The following is a 20815-nucleotide window of genomic DNA, read 5'->3' on the forward strand; positions in this document are numbered from 1 at the left end:
TAGCGAGCACCTGTTTCAAAATATGAAACAAAACAGGGTTAGGGGGGTGTCGCTCAGAGGCAGAACTCCCGGGGACTCAATTCCCGGTGCCAAAAATGTCTCGCTAAATCTGCATTCAGACTGAAAGACCCAACTCGATTTGATCTGAGATGCACAGGAACCCGGCGCGGCGCGTTCCCATTGGCTAAGTCCGGCCAGCCGGGCTCAGGTCCGGGTCCGCGGAGGCGGAGCGCCTGCGCGGAGGGGCGGGGCCAGGGCGGGGCGGGGCCCGAGGGAGCCGCGCGCCGGGGGCGGGGCGAGCGCGCGCGGCCACGTGACGCGGTTGCCAGGGTGAAAGGTCGGCGCGCCGCGGCACTCCCAACATGGCGGCGGCCGGGGCGGCGGCGGCGCGCGGCGGGGCTGCGGGAGGGCGGCGCCCGCCCCGGCCTCGGGCCGCGCGGCTCCCGCGGCTGCTCGTGCTGCTGGCGGCGGCGGCGGCGGGGCCGAGGGCGGGCGGCGCGGCGCGGCTGTACCGCGCGGGCGAGGACGCCGTGTGGGTGCTGGACAGCGGCAGCGTGCGCGACGCCACGGCCAACAGCTCGGCCGCGTGGCTCGTGCAGTTCTACTCCTCGTGGTGCGGACACTGCATCGGCTACGCGCCCACCTGGCGGGCGCTGGCCGGGGACGTGCGAGGTGAGGGGCCCGCGGACGCGCCCGGGGACGGGCGGCCCTCGAGGGCCCCGCCGCATCTTCTCCCGGCGGTGTCCCGACCCCTCCAGTCCCGGTGATTCCATCTCGCAGCGTCCTCGTTCTTTGAGGATTCCCCCATTTTTACCCCGACCCCTGGCCACCCATCGTTCCCCTCGAATCTTCCCCATCCTCTTCCTGGTTTGGGTGGCTGGCCATATGCAGGCTGTCCAAGTAAGCCCAGTTACTTAGGAACCTAAATACCCGGGGAGAGGGAAAGGAGACCCACAGGGCGTCTCAGTAGGTTCCTGGTTCGCAGACCCAAGCTTTTGAGAAATCTGCCATTCACCAAGCTCCTGATAGCATTCCCACACCTTCCCGTTTAGCACCGAGCGCTGCGAAGCATTGCTCGGGCCCCGCGTTCTTCACAGCCGGAGGTGCTGGAGTTGAGGCAGGGCGCCCGCCCTCTGCGGCAAGCTGGCCCTCTGTACGCCGCCGCCGGAGTGGAAGTGGCAGGAGCCGCACCCCAGCAAGGCTGAGGTTTGGCAGCCCTCACTCGCTACTGTGCTGCTCACCTCTAATTACAGAGTTCCCTGGGCAAGGGCCTCAACAAATTGTTACTCTTCCTTCCTGCACCTTTGTTTTTGGGTCTTATTTCTAACGCTGCTGTCTTTTTCTCACATTCAAACGTTTATAAGGAAACTTTTTTTTCCTGCAGGCACTCAGGTGTAAATGACTCTCTCAGATGTATCCTGCTCTTATTTCTGTGTCGAGGTGCTGTGGTTCTACTGGGTTTGTTCTCCTGAGTCTCAAGCTTTCTTAAGTCCGTAGTAGGCAGAACTAGAGACTGGCAGAAGGGTCAGAAAAGGAGTGAGTTCCTTTTTTTTTTTTACACTTTGCTTTTGGGGGGAAAAATTCAGTAATATAGAGGAGTTTTGGTTCTCGTTCTTACTGAGTGGCAGAAACATATTTAAATGGAAACGCAGGTATCCCCGGCAAGACTTTTGCCATCTTTGTTGTGTATATTGGTTTTTACTGCTTTCAGTTTAGTATTCGAAATAGTAAAGTCATTAACCGGATTCACATACTGCAAGCTGTTCTGTTGTAGAACTAGTGTGTAGTAGAACTCTGAAGGATGTCCCTGTAACTTGGGAGGAAGGTTACTTCTGAAAGTGAGACAGTCCAATCCATACCTAATGGTATGATTAACTTAAGTAAATAAGTTTGCCTTAAAAGGGCTGGTCGTCTGCCAAGCCAGGGCAGGAGGAGGGGGCCCAAGACTGAATTGAGGTATGGCTGAAAGCCAAGACTGCTGTGGCCTGACCTGGCAGGGGCAGGAGGGGAGAGGAAGCCTTCAGAGGAGGGCTGAAGCAGAGGGTGCGAGAAGCAAACTGGCAGCAAGGTCTTTCGGCACCAGAGTGTCCCACTCAGGGCCCCAGAACTTGTTCTAGGGCCCGAAGCAGAGTTGTCTGGGGACAGCTGTCGTCAGCCCCAGCCCAGCCTGCTGGGTGGAGCCCAGCATCCTGTTAGCACAAGCCCTGGAGTAGAAGGAAGATCGCTGTGCTAAGGGACATTGACCTGCAAAGCACCTGCAGGGAAGGGCTCATGGCCAGAGATGGGACGGCACGCGCGCTGTCCCTCCGTGTCCTCCACGCTGGGAGGCTTGCACCAGACTTCTTCAGCAAGGAGGCCATCCACTCCACCCGCCTCCTGTGTGAGTGATCTCAGGATCTTTGTGTACCTAATTGCATCCCACGCTGCGGAACGTGGGCAGGCACTGCCCATGCCCTCACCCAGAAGGGCTTCTGCGTGGTGCTGCTGTCCCTGCGGTCTCCCCCCAGTGCCCTGGGCTTGGGGAAGAGGGCGTCCTTCGCCCTCAGCAATGTGTGTTCATCTTGATCAGCCACCTGTGGGTGGGCTCGTCTGGATCCCTTCGGGTGCGCAGGTGCGTCTCCTGCAGGCTCTGCTCCCAGCGAGAAGCCTGAGCTGGGAGTGGGTCCGCACTCGCCTGTCTCCTCCCCGCTGCTCCCTAACGGGGGAGCCATGGGGCAGGCTGTGAGCCACCGAGGATGGGCCCCCAGCTCTCCACGCAGCTTAGGGGCTCCTTTTTTTCTTCAAGGACTTAGGTTGAACTTTCTTTAGATTTTCAGCTGGCTTTTTCAAGTTTGGAAATAATTATTTTTTCTTAGAAGGAAATGGCTTAACAAACAAAAGGTCGCTGTTTGGTGGAGCCAAAGGTCATTCTAGTGTTTATGTAGACCCGGCTTAGGCCGTCACTTCTAAGTACTTTGCAAACCAAAACCTGCTCTGTTCCTGAAAACCACGTAGCCCATGCTGTCATGGTCACCTTGGTTCTGATGGAAGTTGACGCACCAGGCTGTCTCTCTGAGATGTCGTAAGATGGGCGCGTGCCCACAGGCACTGTGTGGCTGTTGGGTCTGTTCTCCGTCTCCTTTACTCTGTGGGGAGCAGGGCATCACGTTCTCGAGGGCCTGCAGGGGGCATGGGCACCTGGGTCTGAGTGAGACCGTGTCACTCGTGGAAGTGAGTGGAGTGCCGGGCAGGTAGCTGGCCATGCGCCGTGCGGCCTGTGGGTGGAGAGGCTGCTGTGTCGCTGCTGCCAGATGGCGACCATGTCCTACTGCCTTCCTCCCGCACGCTGCTCCTGCCCCTGCGGCTGGATTTCTTGGCTACTTGACTAGGGCAGAGGCTCCTTGGAGATGAATTAGGCCACTGCATGCCCTCGGGGCTGTTCCCTGCCCATGGGAAGAGGTGGAGAAGGCCTCTGGAGATAGAGACACAGGTGGCTCCGGGTGTGACAGTGCCTGGCCCCCTAGGCCTCAGCTCACCTAGACTCAGGAGGAGCAGGAGAGGGTGGGGAGGAAGGCAGAGCCAGCTGCTGGAGGTGCCTTCTCTGTGAGCCCGGGAGAGAGCCATGAGAATTGACAGCCAGGGGACTCTGGGGTGGGACTGAATCACTCTTCAAAGCACACCATTTCTTGTTTCCATGTAGGGAGAGCTTTAACAGGGCCTGCAAATACCACCCTCAGCACCCTTGAACTCTGGGGCCATATCTAGTGTGTGTGTGTGTGTGTGTGTGTGTGTGTGTGTGTGTTTAAACCTCTGAGGCCCCCCCCCCCTCACCCTGTCTCTCTATCTATCTATATTGTGATGCTGGGGATTGAACCCAGGGGCATTCTACCTCTGAGCCTTATTTTTAATTCTTATTTTGAAATAAGGTCTCACTAAGTTGTGGAGGGCCTCACTAAGTAGCTGAGGCTGACTCCAAACCTGCACAATCCTCCTATCTCAGCCTCCCAAGTACCGGGATTATAAGCGTTTTGCCTCACCATGCCTGGCTTTATTTTTTATTTTGAAATAGGGTTTTGTTGAGTGGCTGAGGCTGACCTTGAGCCTACAGTCCTGTCTGAGCCTCCCAAGTACTGAGGTTACAGGTTTGAAACTGGCTCCAGTGTTGTTTAACAAAACTGGGCCAAATGCGGGGAATGCGGAGACCGTAGAGGGCTAGGGGCCTGGCTCAGCAGCGTGTGACCTCACGTGCTGGAGTTCATGTGGACCCAGGCTGCCCTCCGCTGAGGCAGGAAGGGCTGCCTGGGAGTTCTACGTGCTCTCGGCACCTGGCAGGCGTCATGCTGGTCTCTGCTGGCGGCCTGGCTTCTGCCTAGGCCCGTGGCACGCACACCTGTGGCATGAGGTTGGCGCTCACCCAGGACTTCGGGTTTGCTGAGGGCCTGCGCCCCGCATTCTCTGGGTCTGGAGCACACCTGGAGGCCTGGCTTTGCCTTGATGTTTCCAGGGGTGAAGAAGCTGAGATAGAGCACTGTACCTCAGACACAGCCCCAGTCACCTTCACTCAAACTTTGGAGGTTGATTCATGATCATCTCAACTACCTGGAGCTTAGTCCTGTTGGGTTCAGAGGGCCACTCAGCAGGGAAACCTGCAGTGAATTTTTGTGTACTAAATATAGAAATGGAGTTATTTCACAGGCAATTTCTTTTTTTTTTTTTTTTTTTTTTTTTGCGGGTCTGGAAATGGAACCCAGGGGCAGTTGACTTCCGAGCTCCACCCTCTGCCCAATTTTTTATTCTTTGTTTTGAAACAGAGTCTCACTGAGTTGCGGAGGGCCTCACTAAGTAGTTGAGGCTGTCCGCGAACCGTGATCCTCTGGTCTCAGCCTCCCGAATGCTGGGATTACAAGCGTGCCCACTACGCCCGGCTTCACAGGCATTCTTAAGATGTATTACGGAGGCCCAGGCTCACCAGTGGAAGACGTTGGGGTGGTTGGGCCCCCTTCCCTTTGGGAGTGTTGGAGCTGCGGGGTGGGGTGGCAGCCTTATTGTAAAGCAGGCGCTCTGCGGCCAATTTCAGCATTCTCACCTGTGTCCCGCCTGGACAGTGCAGAGGCAGAGGAGGCTGGTTGGAGAAGGTGCACACCCACTCCGACTCCACGCCGTGAGTGTCCTGCGCTCTGTAAATAGGCCCTGTCTCTTGTGCTGCCCTGAATGCCATCCATCTGCGGGCTCGGGCTGCCTCCAGTGCAGCACCTCTCTGGGCGTGGCTCTGCTGGGGCCTCATTCCCGGGAATCGCAGGCAGCTCTGCCCCGGTGGGACTGGAATGTCCTCTCAGTGTATGTGCTGTGGCCCTGAGGCACTGGGAATTCAGGCACCTGGTGAGTACGCGCAGACGGTTCCGGGCACAGCAACAGCAGTGAACATTGCTGGCAGGGCCTCCCAGAGGGAGGCAGGCAGGCATCTGTCCCCAGAGGGAGGGGCTGCCGAGCAGAAGCGGCCACAATGGGAGGCTGAAAGGACACTGGGTATGCAGGGCCGGTGGGCAAAGGCTTGCAATGAGGGGAGGACATGACAGTGCCACGGGGCCCCAGCTCCGAGTGGCACGGGGAGCTTCCTGCTGGGTTGGGCTGGGCTTGAGGCCTCGAGCTGGGTCCCTTGTTCCTGAGTGGCCGAGCCACAGGAGCGCTTTGCATGGCAGAGCTGCTTTTGTGCAGCGTCTCTGGCTACCATCTGGAATCCCCGGGGGGATAACAGATGCTGAGAGGGTGAGGCACTCTGGGGAGGGCCACACATCTCCTAGGTCACCCCAGAGGAGGCGGGCGGCCTGAGGTTGCCCGGGTTCCCGGGGACAGAGCAGCCCGGCTTCATCCTCCAGGTGGAATTGTGTTTTTAGCTCATATAAAGAGGTTGGGCCAGGACTCACCCAGCGCAAGGCCGGGGAAGTGGACACCCTCACAGGAGCCAAGCGGCCCGTTTGAGTGGGGCCCGGGGCCTGGCTCACGCTTCCTGCCCTGGCCAGGTTCCCCCTTGCTAGTTTCCTCTGCTGTTAAGGAAATAATAGTTAGAACTTGGAAAAGAGACCCAGAGTGTGGCCAGCCCCAGGCCCTGCCTCTGCAGGCGCACCGGGGCCACCTTCCCTCCCGCCATGCCGTGCCGATCTCTCACCTTAAGATGTCTCTCTTCTCCTACCTTGGGCTCCAGCCAGTTGTCAGTGGATGCATTGTAAGCAGGTGTGATATATGTCAGCTGCCGAATCGCAAGACTGGTGGGCCGTAGTGGGTGCTGTCTGGATGAGCTGCCTCCCGTCCAGCTGTGTCTAGCATGGCCGCTAGCACCGTCCCCTGGGGTCAAGCAGCATCCCTGTTACCGTCCTCGGGGCAGCGCTCACTCCTGTGAGTGTGGCCTTCCCGGCTTCGTGTGGCATTGCATCCTGCAGCTGGCCAGCACCGGGCTGTGTGCGCATCACTCGTGGGCACGTGCCCGCCTCCCTCCTGTGCCAGTGTGTGCCTCTTAGCAGCTCCACCTTACAGATGGGGCAGCCGAGGCACCCAGCTTCTCGGGGCCCAGCAGGGGCAGGCCGGCAGGTGGAGCAATCAGCCTGGCTCCAGGGCGTGTCTTGACCCTGCAGCGTCCCCAGTGCCTGGCTGGATTGAGCTCCATAGGGAGACTCCCAGGTGAGCCGTGTGTGTCTGGGGCCTGCGGGAGATGGAATGGATGCAGTGGGGGTGTAGGAAACCGGAGCAGTTGCAAGCCTCTGACGAGGTGGCGTGCAGAATCAGCACCCGGGACCGCCGTCCAGGCGTCCGCAGTTGTGTGGGGTGGCCGCCACGCTGCGGCAGTATGGGCGGCATCGGAGCTCACTGCAGACCCTCGCTGCCCACCCAGGTCTGTGTCCTGCAGCACCGCCGTGCTGTGGGCCTCAGGATGCTGTCTGTGCTTTGCTGGGTCCTGCGGGACTCCAGGCAGACAGCCCCGGAGAAGAACAGAGCCAGTGGCCCGCAGAGCCGCCGTGCGCAGGTCTCCTGGGTGCCAGGACAGTGGGATGGATGTGAGAACGTTTGTTTATGAGTAACACACGCTTAAGAAAAATCTGGAAGAAAACAGGAGCGAATTCTGCCCTCAAAGCGTGTCTCGGAGCATCCTGGGATGCCCTTCCTTTCTCCTCTTCCCGGTTCCTGGTTGGTTGCTCCACGCAGCCGTGATTGTGTTGTCATTTGTCTGTAGAGCGGACTCAATTTCAGTTCTTATGGGCAGGAGGTGCGTGAGTGTGAGTGTTTTACTGGAGATTGAACCCAGGGACGTTCTGTCTCCAAGCTACAACCCCCAGATTGATTTTAGTTTTTGTTTTGAAACAGGGTCTCACTAGGTTAGTGAGAGTCTCACTACTTGCTGAGGCCGTCCTCCAACCTGCCATCCTCCTGCCTCAGCCTCTCAAGCACTGAGATTGCAGGCGTGCGCCACCTCGCCTGGCTGGGAGGGTGCTTCTATAGAGTATGGAATGGGAAGCAGAGGGAGCTGTGTGGGGCTGTGGGCCTGTGAGGGCAGCAGCAGAAGCGAGGTGCGTGGCCTGGAGCGCGGTCTGCCCCCGTGTTCCCTGCCATCTGCCGCACTAAGTGGATGAGAGCATTAACTGTCCTTCCTCGCTCTGCAATCTGAGACTCCAGGGAGAGGTGACCTGTGATCTCCTGTCCCTGCACCGCGGGTGCCTCGGGACACGTGCTGGTGTCGTTCAGAGTGTACGTGGGGCTGCCTGCCGTGGGGCACCGTTTGTGAAGGTTGTATCATTGTTGTTGACTTTTCATGGGAGAGGGAGAGGGCTGGATTGTAAGCAGGTGTGATAAGTGTCAGCTGCCCCCGTGGGTGCTGATAGATGAACTCCCTCCTGTCCAAGTGTGTCCAGTATGGCCTCAGCCAGCTTTAGCCAGCAGGACCTGTCAATAGCAGTGACCAGCTGCTCGGAGCGCCCACCCAGCGAGATGGTGCAGGACACCTGAACCCTGTCACGTCTCGGGCCTGTCCCCGGACAGGGCAACTGGGCCCCACACTCCTACCTCCCACAGCATGGGGGCTCTGCTGTGCTGGTGACCCTGCCAAGGTCACTGGGCGAGTGTCAGCACCCATGGTCCAGGCCTGGCCAGGACTCCTGCAGGCCAGGGGCATGCATCTGTGTTGTCTTGTTAACATCCCAGAGAAAGGGCACGAGAAGTGCTCACCACTGGGTGTGGTGGCACACACGTGTAATCCTAGCACTCAGGAGCCTCGGGTAGAGGCTCAGTGAGACCCTGTTTCAAAATAAAAAGTAAAAGGGCTAGAAGTGCAGCTCAGAGGTAGAACACCCCTGGGTTTGGTCCCTGGTACCACAGGGCAAAAAAAGAAAAGAAGTGCTCAGGGCCCCTGGGGTGCGGGACCCTCGATCTTGTGAAGGAGGGCCAGCTCTTCCCTTTGTGGCCAGGAGGTGGCCTTCTCTAGGGACAGGTCCCAGCCCTCTGTGAGGAGGACGGAGGTGTGAGGCTTCCTCTGGGCTGTGGCTCTGATGAATAATGTGCTTGGGTCGTGATCAGTGAGCACACAGGTGGCCAGGCCACGTGTCCCCACACCTGGACACTGGAGCGCTCTCAGCGGGGTCAGGGTGGAGGCGCAGGATGAGTGTGTGACCCTCAGCAGGTGCGGGTGGCGGTGATGGACACAGCCTGCTGTGGCCTGATGGCCTCGTTGGATCCTGACTCCAACACTTTAGACAGAGGAGCCAGCAGAAGGTTTTAGTCCTGAGTGGGCAGTCACTGCAGTGACCAGTGTGTAGGGTCTCTCGGGATATTGGCAGTTGTTGTGTTGGGAAGAAGCCCTTTTTTTCCTTTTTTTTTTTTTTTGGTACTGGGGATTGAACTGGAGGGTATTCTACCTCAAAGTTACACCCCCAGCCCTTAAAAAGTTATTTATTTATTTATTTATTTATTTTGTGGTGCTAGGGTTGGAGTCCAGGGGTCATCTACCTGTGAGCTGTACCCCCAACCAAACCTTCGATCTCCGTCTCAGCCTCCCAAGTACTGGGTTTACAGGTGTGCACACCCAGCTTTCTTTTTTTATTTATTTTTTTATTCTGAAACAGGGTTTCACTAGGTTGCTGAGTCTGGCCTCAAACCCGGGACCTTCCTGTCTCCACTTCCCAAGTATTGGGACCGCAGGCTTGTGCTTCTGCGCAGTCTGAGGCCTTGCATTGGAAATGTGTGGGGATGTAATGCACCAATAGAAAATTTAAAAAATGTGTGGGAGATGTATGCCAGTGTCACGCTGGAGATCCGCTTCCGGATGGTTCTAGAAATAGCTGGAGATTTGGAAGAAACCAGAGTTGCATGAGCTGATTGTTCCTGAGGTGGAGGAGGGGTGGTTATATTTTTATCTGTTTCATTTGTTGGGTGCTGAACCCAGGGCATTCTGCCTCTGGGCTACACCCCAGCCCTGTATTTTATTCTTTATTTTGAATCAGGGTCTCACTAAGTAGCTGAGATTGGCCGTGAACCCATGATCCTCCTGTCTCAGCCTCCCGAGCACCGGGATTATAAGCGTGGGCCACCACGCCTGCTGGAAACTTTGAAGATAGGAGAAAGCACGAATCACTGTTGTGCTTTTCTACCGCCAGTGGGGGCGGAAGCATCCCGAGCCGTGGGGGGGCATGCGGGATGGTATTAGAAGTTGCTCTACGAGTGCGTGTGCAGGCCACGCTCCTGACGGGAAGGATAGGATTGCAGTATACGCTCAGCGCCTGCACCCACACGTGTGCGTGTGTGTGTGCATCCTCTTTTTTGTACTGGGGATTAAACCCTGGGTCATTCTACCTGTGAACTATACCCTCAGCCCGATTTTATTTTTTATTTTGAAACAGGGTCTTGCTAAGTTACCGAGGCTGGCTTTGAACCTGCAATCCTCCTGTCTCAGCCTCCCAGGTCCTGGGATTGCAGGTGTGCGCCACCACCCTGGCTACAGCACCTGCTCTCCCCAAGGGAGCCCCTGCGCCTGATGGACCTGCACACGCCCACCCTGTGTCTGGCAGAGGCCGCCTGCTGGTCTCCAGCAGCTGCCCCGCTCTCTGAGCTTCTGTGTGTCGGGGCGTCGTCGAGTCAGGAAGCCGAGGCCGGGGCTGCGGGGTGACTGCACGCACAGCAGCAGAGGACAAGTGCAGCCTGGGTTGAAACGGTGTTGTTCCCTGGGCTGCGGGTGTTGCTCCGTGGTAGAGCACCTGGCTTCAGCCTCCAGCAACAGTAACCACACACATGCAGGCACGCATACACACGCACACGCGCATACACACGCACGCACAGGCACACGCCTACACACATGCACGCACACACGCAGGCAAACGCACGAGCATTACTTCCTTTCCCAGCTGAACACAGGGCTGCATTGGCAGCCTGAAGGGAGGCCGGGGGCTCCCTCGCAGCCACCGGTTCCTGTGGGTGCTGCCCTGGCGGGCTGGTTGCGAGGTGCTGAAGGTGACGACGCTCCTGCTTTCAGACTGGGCCAGTGCCATCCGGGTTGCTGCTCTGGACTGCGCCGATGAAAAGAACCAGGACGTGTGTCGCACCTATGACGTCCACTTCTACCCCACCTTCCGGGTAAGTGGCGGGGCGGCGGGGCGGCGGGGTCATCTGGGGTCTGGCCACCTTTTTTCATGAGGGGCCGAAGTTGAATTCACCTCCTGTGCGGCTCCTACACTCAGTATCTGTCTTGCATCTTGAGACGCAGTAAGAATATGTTCCCAAGGTGCCATTTCTGTTCCGCTCTGTTGGGCCCTGAGGCCTGTGGTGGGGTGTGACTCCCCTCCCCATCCCACTGCCAGTGCTTCAGGCCCCTCCTCGGGTTGCAGGCGCCTCCTTCGGTCCAGCCTCCCTGCCCCTGCAGGCAGTGTGTGCCTGTCTCTCCCACTAGGGGGCAGAGCAGCCCACCCCTGTTGAAGGGCTCTGCATGGCACACGGCACAGCACACGTGTGCAGGGATGTGTGCCGCACGCGAGTGTGTTGCAGTGAAGACCTCTCCAAGAGCACGTAGCGCCCGTGGGCATCGTTTCTAGAGCCTGTGTCCCCGCCCGGAGGCCCTGGGGCCCTCGCATGGCGACTGGCGCCCGCTCCCAGGATGGCGAGCCCGCGTGGGCCCTGCGCTCCTTCTCTTGCATTCGTGTTCTGGCTCGATGTCCACAGCAAGGTGCATCCTGTTTTGTTTTTCTTTTAACTGATTTACAGGCTCTGTTGTGTTGTGTGTAAACTTCTCTCTTTTTTTCTTTTGGTGCTGAAGATTGAACCCAGGGGTATTCCACCCTTGAGCTATTACCTCTAGCCTATTTATTTATTTATTTATTTATTTATTTATTTATTTATTTATTTATGGTGGTACTGGGAATGGAACCCTTCTACCTCCGGGCTACACTCCCAGACCCATTTTATATTTTTTATATGGAAACAGGGTCTCTTAAGCCAGCGCGGCTGACTTCAAACCTGCGCGATCCTCCTGTCTCCACCTCCCAAGCGCGGGATTACAAGCATACACCACCACGCCTGGCTATTTTTAAATTTTTAAATAGGGTCCCACTGAGTTCCTGAACCCATGATTCTTCTTTGTCAACCTCCCAAGTACTGATCACAGGCATTACCGTTGCACCTGGCTAAAAAGCATTATTATTATTATTATTATTTTATTATTATTTTTTGCAGTACTGGGGCTACAATCCAGGGGCCTTGCAGTGGCCAGGCACGTGCTGCGCCCATGAGCTACTCCCCCAGCCCACATTTTTATTTTGAGACAGATCTCACTAAGTTGTCCAGGCTGGACTTGACTTGCAGTCCTGTATATCTGGGGTTAGAGGCATGTGCCACCACGCCTGCTTGGGCCTTTTTCCTTTTGCTCTGTGGTGATGCCAGGGCTTACCTGCGGCGCTGGTGTCGCTTTGACTCCCTGGACTTCTCTGCCCAGTGTGTCATGTTGTGAGGTGCTAACCCTCACTGCTGGGCACTTGGGCTCTGGGGGCTTTTGCTGCTTCACGCGGCCCTGCTGTGAGTGTCCTCGCCGCGGTGCAGCGTTCCGTCTGGGGGCCTGGGACGCATGGGCAGACCCACCCTGCTCTGTGCTCACCCTCAGGACCCATGGTGGGCACAGTGGAGCACTGCGCTGTGTTTCCCTGGCTGGTGTGTGCGCGTGCCGTGTGTGGCTGCGTGCGTGGAGACATCTGCTTGTGCCGCCTGTCCGTTTGTGTTTTTCTTGCTGATTTCTCAGTACTAATCATTTTTTCAGTTGTGAGTATTGGATGTCTCCACCCAGTTACAGACTGAGCCACCGTACCACTGGCTAACATCCCGAGCCTTTTTTTTTTTTTTTTTTTTTTTTTGCGGGTCTGGGGATGGAACCCAGGGGTATTAGACCTCCGAGCTACACCCCCTATTTTTTATTCTTTATTTTGAAACAGGGTTTCACTGAGTTGCAAAGGGTCTCACTAAGTAGCTGAGTCTGGCTGTGAACTGCGACCCTCCTGTCTCCGCCTCCCCACGTTGGGATGACAAGCGTGCGCCACCACGCCCGGCTCCTAGCCTTTTTTACTTATTTGTTTTTATGGTGCTGTAGATTGGCACCCAGGCACAGGAGATGCTATCTTTTCACTATGTTTGCTGTGTCTTTTTTTTTTTTTTTTTTTTGGTGGTACTGGGGTTCCTGGAAGCTTTACTACCTCCGGGCTACACTCCCAGACCTATTTTATATTTTTGAAGCAGGGTCTCTTACGCCAGCGCGGCTGGCTTCGAACCTGCGCGATCCTCCTGTCTCCGCCCTCCGAGCGCGGGGGTGACAAGCGTGCCCATCACGCCGGCTTGCTATGTCTTTGAGGAAGCACGTCCTCAGTATGGTCTAAGGGCCCCTGGCATCTTCTCAGCCCCTGGCCGCAGCCCCGCCGTCGCTCTTGCGTGCTCCAGCTGCGGGTTCAGGCGCACAGCTGCTGCAGGCCTCCAGGGGAGTGTCTCCGTGAGGAGACAGTCTGCTGGCTCTCCTGCTTCCAGACCTGTTGGGTCAGAGGCGTAAGCAGCAGAATGCCGGCACTGTGTGCAGAGGCGGGGCTTGACTCGTCCTGCCCACGCCGTTCCCTGGAGTGCCTTGACCAAAGCCCCCTTTGAGGGCGCGGGCCATGCTGCTTATGAGTTGAAGTGTCGGGGCCCCCCCAGGCCCTTTCTTATGTGTTGTGTGTTCTTCCTCTAGTATTTTAAAGCGTTCACAAAGGAGTTTACAACTGGAGAAACCTTTAAAGGTAAGGGCTCCGGCCGCGTTCTCCTCGCCCCTCGGAGCTGTTGAGCACACTGGCTTCCTTCGGAGTGCGCGGCAGGCACCTCCGCCCACCTCTGCACCTCACCGGCGCCATGCTCGTTCTGTCAACAGTTCACACCTTAATAGTTTCTGCGAGATTTCTTTCTTTTGTGCTTTGTTTTTTGGGGAAATGTCATGAAATTTCTGGAGGAGGTGGTGCTGGGGATTGAACCAGGGGTGTTCTACCTCTGAGCAACTCCTCTAGTCCTTTTTACACTTTGTTTAGAAACAGGCTTGCTCTGAGTTGCTGAAGCTGGCTTTGAACCTGCCGTCCTCCTGTCTCAGCCTCCCAAGTGCTGGCAGTACAGGTGCACCACCATGCCCAGCTGTAAACCTTTTGTGGTTTTTTTTGGTGGTGGTTCTGGGGTTCCTGGAAGCCCTTCTATCTCGGGCTACACTCCCAGACCTATTTTATAGTTTTTTATTTGGAAACAGGGTCTCTTAAGTCAGCACGGCTGGCTTTGAACCTGCGTGATCCTCCTGTCTATGCCTCCCAAGCGCAGGGATTACAAGCGTGTGCCACCACGCCCAGCATGCTGTGAAACTTTATTTAAAGTGAATTTTTATTGAAAAGTGTCTGGAGAAGCGCACCAGGAGTGGTATGCACATGGCCGGTGGGCTTCACGAGCGAGCTGGGCGGCCAGGAGACACCTGTGCCAACTTGGTGTGGGTGGACTCGGGATCGGGGCTCCCGTGTGGCTGTCACTGTGGCCACGCGTCTCCTGGCCATTGCACTCACTCGTGTGGATCCACTGCCGTCTACACCATGCCGTCTACACCATGCCAGTCCCTGCATCCGTGCACCCCCAGGGCTGCCGTGATGCTGCCACCAGCCACGCCGTCCTCGGGCCCTGGCTGGGCGGGCTGCTCTGGGACAGAGGCGCCACACAGACAGGCTGTGATGGGGGTGCTCCTGGCAGGACCTGACAGAGAGCTGCGGACGGTCCGGCAGACGATGATTGACTTCCTGCAGAACCACACAGAAGGCACGCGGCCTCCTGCCTGCCCGCCTCTGGACCCTCTTCAGTGAGTAGCTCTGTTAACGGGGCGCGGGCTCGGGGTGGAGCTCGGTTTAGAGCACGTGTTCAGCAAGCACGAGACCCCGATTCAGTCCCCAGCACCCGAAACAAAACAGTTTGCACGTTCCGGGTCGAAGGCGATCTGTGAAATGTCAGTGTGTGTACACGTCACGCGTGCGGGCTGTCATGGAGCACTGAAGCCTGCGTTTTCTCCCAAAGGCCGGGTGACATCCTCTCCCTCGTCGGCAGCCGTGGCGGCCCGTACGTGGCCGTTGTGTTTGAAAGCAACACTTCCTACGTTGGACGAGAGGTACTGCATCTGGCGCGGCCGGGCTGGGCTTCCGGATGCCTGGGCGGCATCGCCCACTCCAGGGTTGCCGGTTGCACTCGGGTTGAATTCTCACTGCTTGTTGGAGTCACACTCTATTCTTCAGCTGAGTGACTGATGTGTAGAAAGGAATGCAGTGAAGGGGCTGGCTGCAGAGCGCCAAGCTCCGTGTCTTCCTGCAGCCTCTCCTTCTTGTGCATTATTACCAAGAGCTTTTTGTTGCTATTTTCTGAACTTGCCACATTTTTGTCACAATCAGAATTCTTTAAAACCTGTTTCTTTCATTATATTTTGATGTCATATGTTTTGCTACAAAGCTTTTACCTTTGGCCAAGTGATAAACCCATGGGACCAGCACCTGGGCAACTGACTGGTTAGTACCGAAGGTGCCTTGGAGACAGGAGTCTCCTGACCCCTGTGGGCCTCAGCGCTGAGCCAGGCGCCTCCTTCCCACGGCTTGACAGGCAGCTCTGTCATCTGGCAGAACTAGGAGGCAGAGGGACCCGCCCTGCCCCTGCCGTGCCCTTGGGAGATGCAGAGGAGGCCGTGTGGCACGCCCCGTTCTGCCCGGTCACCCTCCTGGTGCCACTGCCCCGTGCCAGGTTGGGTGGAGACTTGCCGCCTCACCCAGGCTGGCCGGCATTCTGGGTGGGGGCCGAGGAGCAGCCGGAGGGTCGTTCTCCTGGAGTCCTCTCCCTGCTGCTCCGCGCCCTCGGGTCTCTGGTTCTCAGGCGAGGCCCCATTCCAGCCCACTGTGGGCCAGAAGCAAGCGCTCCTCTTGAGGGGTGTGGGTGTGGGTCGTTCTTCCTGTCCGGCGCAGTCTCCCCATCTTAGCACCTTGGGCGTAGCCAGGCTCGGCCCCCAAGGCGGGGCACCCCTCATCACAGGCAGACGTGCTCAGGTGTCCGCCTGGGAAGAACACAGTGTGTAGCCTGCATCCCTCCCAGAAAGTCACTGGTGTTGCTGATGGCTGAGAGGACGGAGAGAAACAGGCTTTGCAGCAGGTGCACGCAGGGCCTTTGAGGTCCCAGACACCACTCCTGTGGTCCCTCCGCCATCAAGCCCTGCTGCCGCAGGCAGAGATGGACAGGCACACGGTGGGGTGGGGCACTGCCAGCCTCCAGACACAGACGCCCACATCTTTATTTCAAAATCAAGAATAAAAGATAGATGTGGGGGTATAGCTTAGAGGTAGAATGGTTCAATCCCCAGTACTGCAGAAAAAAAGAGGGGGCTGGGCATAAAACCAAGTGTTAGAGTCGGGCATGGTGGCACACACTTGTAATCCCCGCATTTGGGTTTACGGACAGCCTCAGCTACTTAGTGAGGCACTCCGGAACTTAGTGAGACCCTGTTTCAAAGCAAAGAATAAAAAATAGGGCAGAGGTCGAATGCCCCTGGGTTCCATCCCCAGACCCGCAAAAAAACCAAACCAAAGCAAACCCCTCTGTGTTGGAGCGCCCTGAGTTCACTCCAGTACTGGAAAGAGAAAGGAGGTAAAGTGAAGCCAGGTCTTGTGGTTTCCTAAAACCCCAGCGCTTGGGAGGCGGGGAGAGGAGGATCGCGGTTCGCGGACAGCCTCAGCAACTTAGCGAGGCCCTCTGCAACTCAGTGAGACCCTGTTTCAAAATAAAGAATAAAAAATAGGGCTGAGGGTGTAGCCCAGAGGCAGAGTGCCCCTGGGTTCCATCCCCAGTACCGCAAAAATAAAAAGAAAAGGCTGGGGGTGTAGCTCAGGGGTAGGGCACCCCTGGGTTCAAGCCCAGCACTCCTCCCAATAAAAAGCCAAGTTCTAGAGCACATGTTTCTTTGACTGGTCAGGAAAGTCGCTAAATAAGACGGTAGTTTCTGCAGGTGTCTTGCTGAGCTGCCGTAACATGCAGGCGATGGTGTTGCTCATGGAGGGACAGACTCGCCCCCGCCACGCACATCTCTGTGCCGTGCACCTCGGTGCCGGTGTAGACGTGGGGCAGGGGGAGGTCAGGCCCATTGCCTGGTGCGTGTGGACAGAGCCCACGGCGCTGGGGCGCCTGCCGCTGCAGCCACGCGTGGGTGAAGGTCTCTGAGGCGGCGGGCCCGTGCACCGTGATGCGCTCCGAGAAGGCAGCCAGCCCCGGAGAGTGACGTGGCCTTCTCGTCACACAGGTGATTTTGGACTTGATTCCCTACGAAAACATCGTGGTGAAGCGGGCTTTGGACGGGGACAGAGCGTTTCTAGAGAAACTGGGCATTTCCTCAGTCCCTTCCTGTTACTTGATGTACCCCGACGGGTCCCACGGGGTTGTGAACATGTAAGTGCGGGCCTGGCGTGAGGACACTGGGGTTTGGTGGGTGGAGGCCGCGTGCCGGGACCTGCTGGCAGTGCTCAGAGTCCCCACCGCCTCTCCTGCTGGCCTTCTCTGTGTGTCACTGCCAGTGAGCCCAGAGCCGCCACCTCCAGGCTGAGAGGGGCTGGACGGAGCTGGACACAGAACAGTGCGGAAGCGTATGGCGTCCCGAGGCTGCACGGCCTGCCCCGGCTGTGCCCGCCCCGGCCCGGGGCCCCATGGCGCTCCAGCACAGGCTGGCTTAGCCCCGTTTGGCCAGTAGTTGTTGGGGGGTCAGCACGTCCAGGGACCCCGTGGGCCAGGAACACCACTACAAGAAGGCGGCACATTCCCCGCCTCACGGGGCGGAGGCTGGGGGACAGCGGCGTCTGCCGCAGCTCCTCAGGGGCACCTGAGACCCACAGAAGGGAAGATTTACTGGGGGTTCCCAGCATTGAGGGCCAAGGCCGCCTGCCCTGGCAGGGCTGCTCTGACAATGCCACGTGGTTCCAAAGACAGGCGCTTAGAAGCGGCAGAAGTACCCTGCGAGCCGGCCCAGTGGTACACACCGCGGCCTCAGCACTTGGGAGGTGAGACAGGAGGATCCCAAGTGGAGGCCTGCGCGTGGTACTTAGTGGAGACCTTGTCTCAGAATTAAAAATAAAAGGGAGCCAGGCATGGTGGTGCACTCTTGTAATTTCAGTACTTGGGAGGCTGAGACAGGAGGATCCTAGGTTTGAGGATAGCCTCAGCAAGAAGTGAGACTCTCATCAACCCAGTGAGAGCCTGTTTCAAAATAAAAATAGGGCTGGGGGTGTAGCCCAGAGTAGAATGGCCTTGGATTCAGTCCTCAGTCACGAAGGGCCGGGCTGCAGCCCGGTGGCAGAGCACCCCTGGATTTATCCCCCAGAACCACTAGAATGGAGAAAGGCATGAGTGTAGCTCCTGCTCACCAGGTCACGTTGGCACTTTACACAGAGCGCAGCTGCAGGTCGCAGGAAGTGCCAGCGGCTCTGGCCACCTGTCATGAATCCTGAGCTGCAGGAAGTGCTCTGCCTGGCATCTGCCATAGCCCAGGAGTGCGCCAGGCCTGGCGTGCCCGAAGGCCTGCTTCCAGATGCTGCCCAGCTGCAGACCGCGGGCACGCCAGCAGCCCCTGTCGGGATGAAGCCCCTTGGTAGATGCTCAAGGCAGCTTTACAGACGTCTCTGGGGCCACCAAGCACGCGTGCTGCGTGGCGTTTGCTGCAGTTGTACCTCGGCGATTATCTGCGGATTTGGTGTTCTGCCTTATCCTCCCTGGTGGAGGCAGCCCGGGGCCAGCTCAGGTGTGCCCAGCACAACCTGGGCGGGAGGCCGGCGCCTTCCTCCACGCGGGGGTGGGGTGCTCCTGCCTGCGAGCGGGCCACGGCTGCCATGTGGCACCACCTCTTCTCCCTCCTCACAGCGCAAAGCCTCTCCGCTCTTTTTTCACCTCTTACTTGAAGTCATTACCAGACGTGAGGAAAAAGTCGCTTTCCTTGCCTGAAAAGCCCAGCAAAGAGGAGAATTCGGAGGTCGTGGTTTGGAGAGACTTCGACAGGCAAGTATTCCTGTTAGGAGCCATGCGAGGGCCTGCAGCGCCTTGCGCAGGGGATGCTGGGACCTGGGCCCAGGCAGGCGTGAGAAAGGGAGTTGCATGAGAAGGGGCAGGTGGGTGTGGTGGCACACACTGCAATCCAGAACCTGGGAGGGACTCACAGGAGGATCGCAGGTACGAGGCCTGCAGCGTATGGTAACTTAGCAAGACTTTTAAAAATGAAAAAGAAAATAGAGCTGGGGTATAACTCAGATGTAGAACACCCCTGGGTTCAACCCCCAGGGCCACAGAAAGGCAAAAGACGAAGGTGGTGGTAGTGGTCCCACTCCCGTCTCAATTTCAGGGCGAAGCTGCACACGGCAGACCTGGAGTCGGGGCTGCACTACCTGTTCAGGGTGGAGCTGGCGGTCCACAAGTCCCTGACCGGAGCCGAGCTGAAGACGTTTAGGGACTTCGTGATCGTCGTCGCCAAGGTGCGGGGTGGGCTCTGCAGAGCGGCCCTTAGGACGCTTGTCGGCCAGTGTGGGATAGCTGACCCGAGTCAGCGACTGGCCTTTCCGGGTCCTAGGCCTGCATTTCCGTTCCCGGACTCCTGCTTGGGCAGTGGGGCTGCGTGTGAGCTGAGGGCTCCCTCGGGCTCTGCGGGGGTGGATGGTGAAGAGCCAGGCAGAAGTGGGGAGTGGACTGGATGTGGGCCGGAGGACACTGCCCTGAGGCCAGGTTCCGGGAGGGGTCCCAGGCTTCGCACTTGACACTGCCTCGCTAGCCAGACCTGGTGTCTGAAACCTCTGCGGGGCCACCGGGGAGGGGAGAAGCAGCCCACAGCCAGGCCCTGCGTGGTGAGGGCTGAGCCAGAGAGGAGCAGCCAGGGACATGGCTGCAGGGCCTGTGGTCTCCTGGAAGTGGAGTGCCCCAGGAGTAGACCACTGTGGGGTGAGGGGAGGCCGCAGGCTGGGTTCACGCCCTTCTCTCAGGGGGGCCCACCTCAGAGAGCAGAGCTTGGGCTGGGGCCAAGCAGGGCCTGGCCGAAGGGTGCCCAGCACCTCAGGAAGCGCTCAGAGCCCTGTAGGGCGCAGGGGCACCTGGAGCCAGGCCGCCACCCTGGCCCTGCTTGGGGTAGGCGGACTCCAAGTTACCCAGCATGCCAGGCGTCAGAGTAGGTTTCTCCCGAGGACTCTTAGCTGCGGTTGAACAGCTGTGCTGTATGGTCCCCTCGGGGCGGCTGTCCAGGGGCGGCCTGAGCCCTGGTCTCGTGGTCTCGGCCACAGCCCTGGCCGACCCTCCACCTGCTGCAGGTCGCAGGTGTGACCTGCACCCAGATCACTTGTTACCTTGCCAGATGCGAGGGCCACAGTAGAGTGATTGTGTCTCATCCTTTAGATGGTCAGGCTTTACATTTATGGTATGTTTTTTTTTTTAAAAACCAAAGGAAATAGCCGGGTGTGGTGGCACACGCTTGTAATCCCAGAATTTGGGAGGCTGAGACAGGAGGATCGTGGTTCGTGGACATCCTCAGCTACTTAGGCCCTCTGCAACTCACTGAGACCTGTTTCAAAATAATGTATAAAATATAGGTCTGGGGGTGTAGCTCGGAGATAGAATGTCCCTGGGTTCCATCCCCAGTATCACAACACACACACACACACACAGAGGAAATAAGCCAAGCATGGTGGCGCATGCCTGTAATCCCAGTCCTTGGAGCCTGACAGAGGAGGGTCACTGTTAAGATCAACCTTGGCAACTTAGTGAGACTCAGCCTAGAGAAGGGTTGGAGGTGTAGTTCAGAGGTAGGATGCCTCTGGGTTCAACCCCAGTACACAGACACACACACACGCACACGCACACACACGCCGCAGGAAATAGAATTCACGTTTAAAGGAATAATGAGCCAGTGTGCTGGCGCACTTATAATCCCAGCGCTTGGGAGGCTGAGACAGGAGGATTGCACAGGTTCGGAGCCAGCCTCAGCTACCGAGTGAGGCTCTCGGCAACTTAGTGAGACCCTGTTTCCAAATAAAGCGTAAAATAGTTCTGGGAGTATAGCCTGGGGATAAAAAGCCTCTGGGTTATACCCCCAGTACCAAAAAAAATATAAAGGAATAACGAGTCATATATTTCAGATGAATAAGCAAAAACTGTTAGGAAAGGTTTTACCCCATTTCTCCATTCAGAGCTGACCTCTAGCAGGATTGTTCCTGTAAGGAAGCTGCCTGCCAACCTGTGCACGCCAGTGCTTGGCAGCCAGCTCTCCTCAGGGGGCTTCTTTCTG

At 57.6% G+C, this 20815-nt stretch overlaps 1 protein-coding gene across 1 annotated transcript in view; it reads left to right on the plus strand.

The window, feature by feature from the left end:
* Window positions 1–362: 362 nt before the first annotated feature.
* The window catches only part of QSOX2 (quiescin sulfhydryl oxidase 2), a gene marked incomplete at both ends in the record, with an annotated part of 28299 nt that continues 7846 nt past the window's right edge, over window positions 363–20815 (plus strand). The window contains 8 exons of the mRNA XM_080708676.1: window positions 363–672; window positions 10490–10590; window positions 13211–13259; window positions 14236–14341; window positions 14554–14644; window positions 16808–16953; window positions 18415–18549; window positions 18890–19019. Coding sequence (XP_080564802.1) covers window positions 363–672; window positions 10490–10590; window positions 13211–13259; window positions 14236–14341; window positions 14554–14644; window positions 16808–16953; window positions 18415–18549; window positions 18890–19019 — 1068 coding nt within the window. The remainder of the gene's footprint in view (window positions 673–10489; window positions 10591–13210; window positions 13260–14235; window positions 14342–14553; window positions 14645–16807; window positions 16954–18414; window positions 18550–18889; window positions 19020–20815) is intronic.

This window comes from Muscardinus avellanarius (assembly GCF_963383645.1).
Source record: "Muscardinus avellanarius genome assembly, chromosome: 13".
In the NCBI taxonomy this organism is placed as follows: Eukaryota; Metazoa; Chordata; class Mammalia; order Rodentia; family Gliridae; genus Muscardinus; species Muscardinus avellanarius.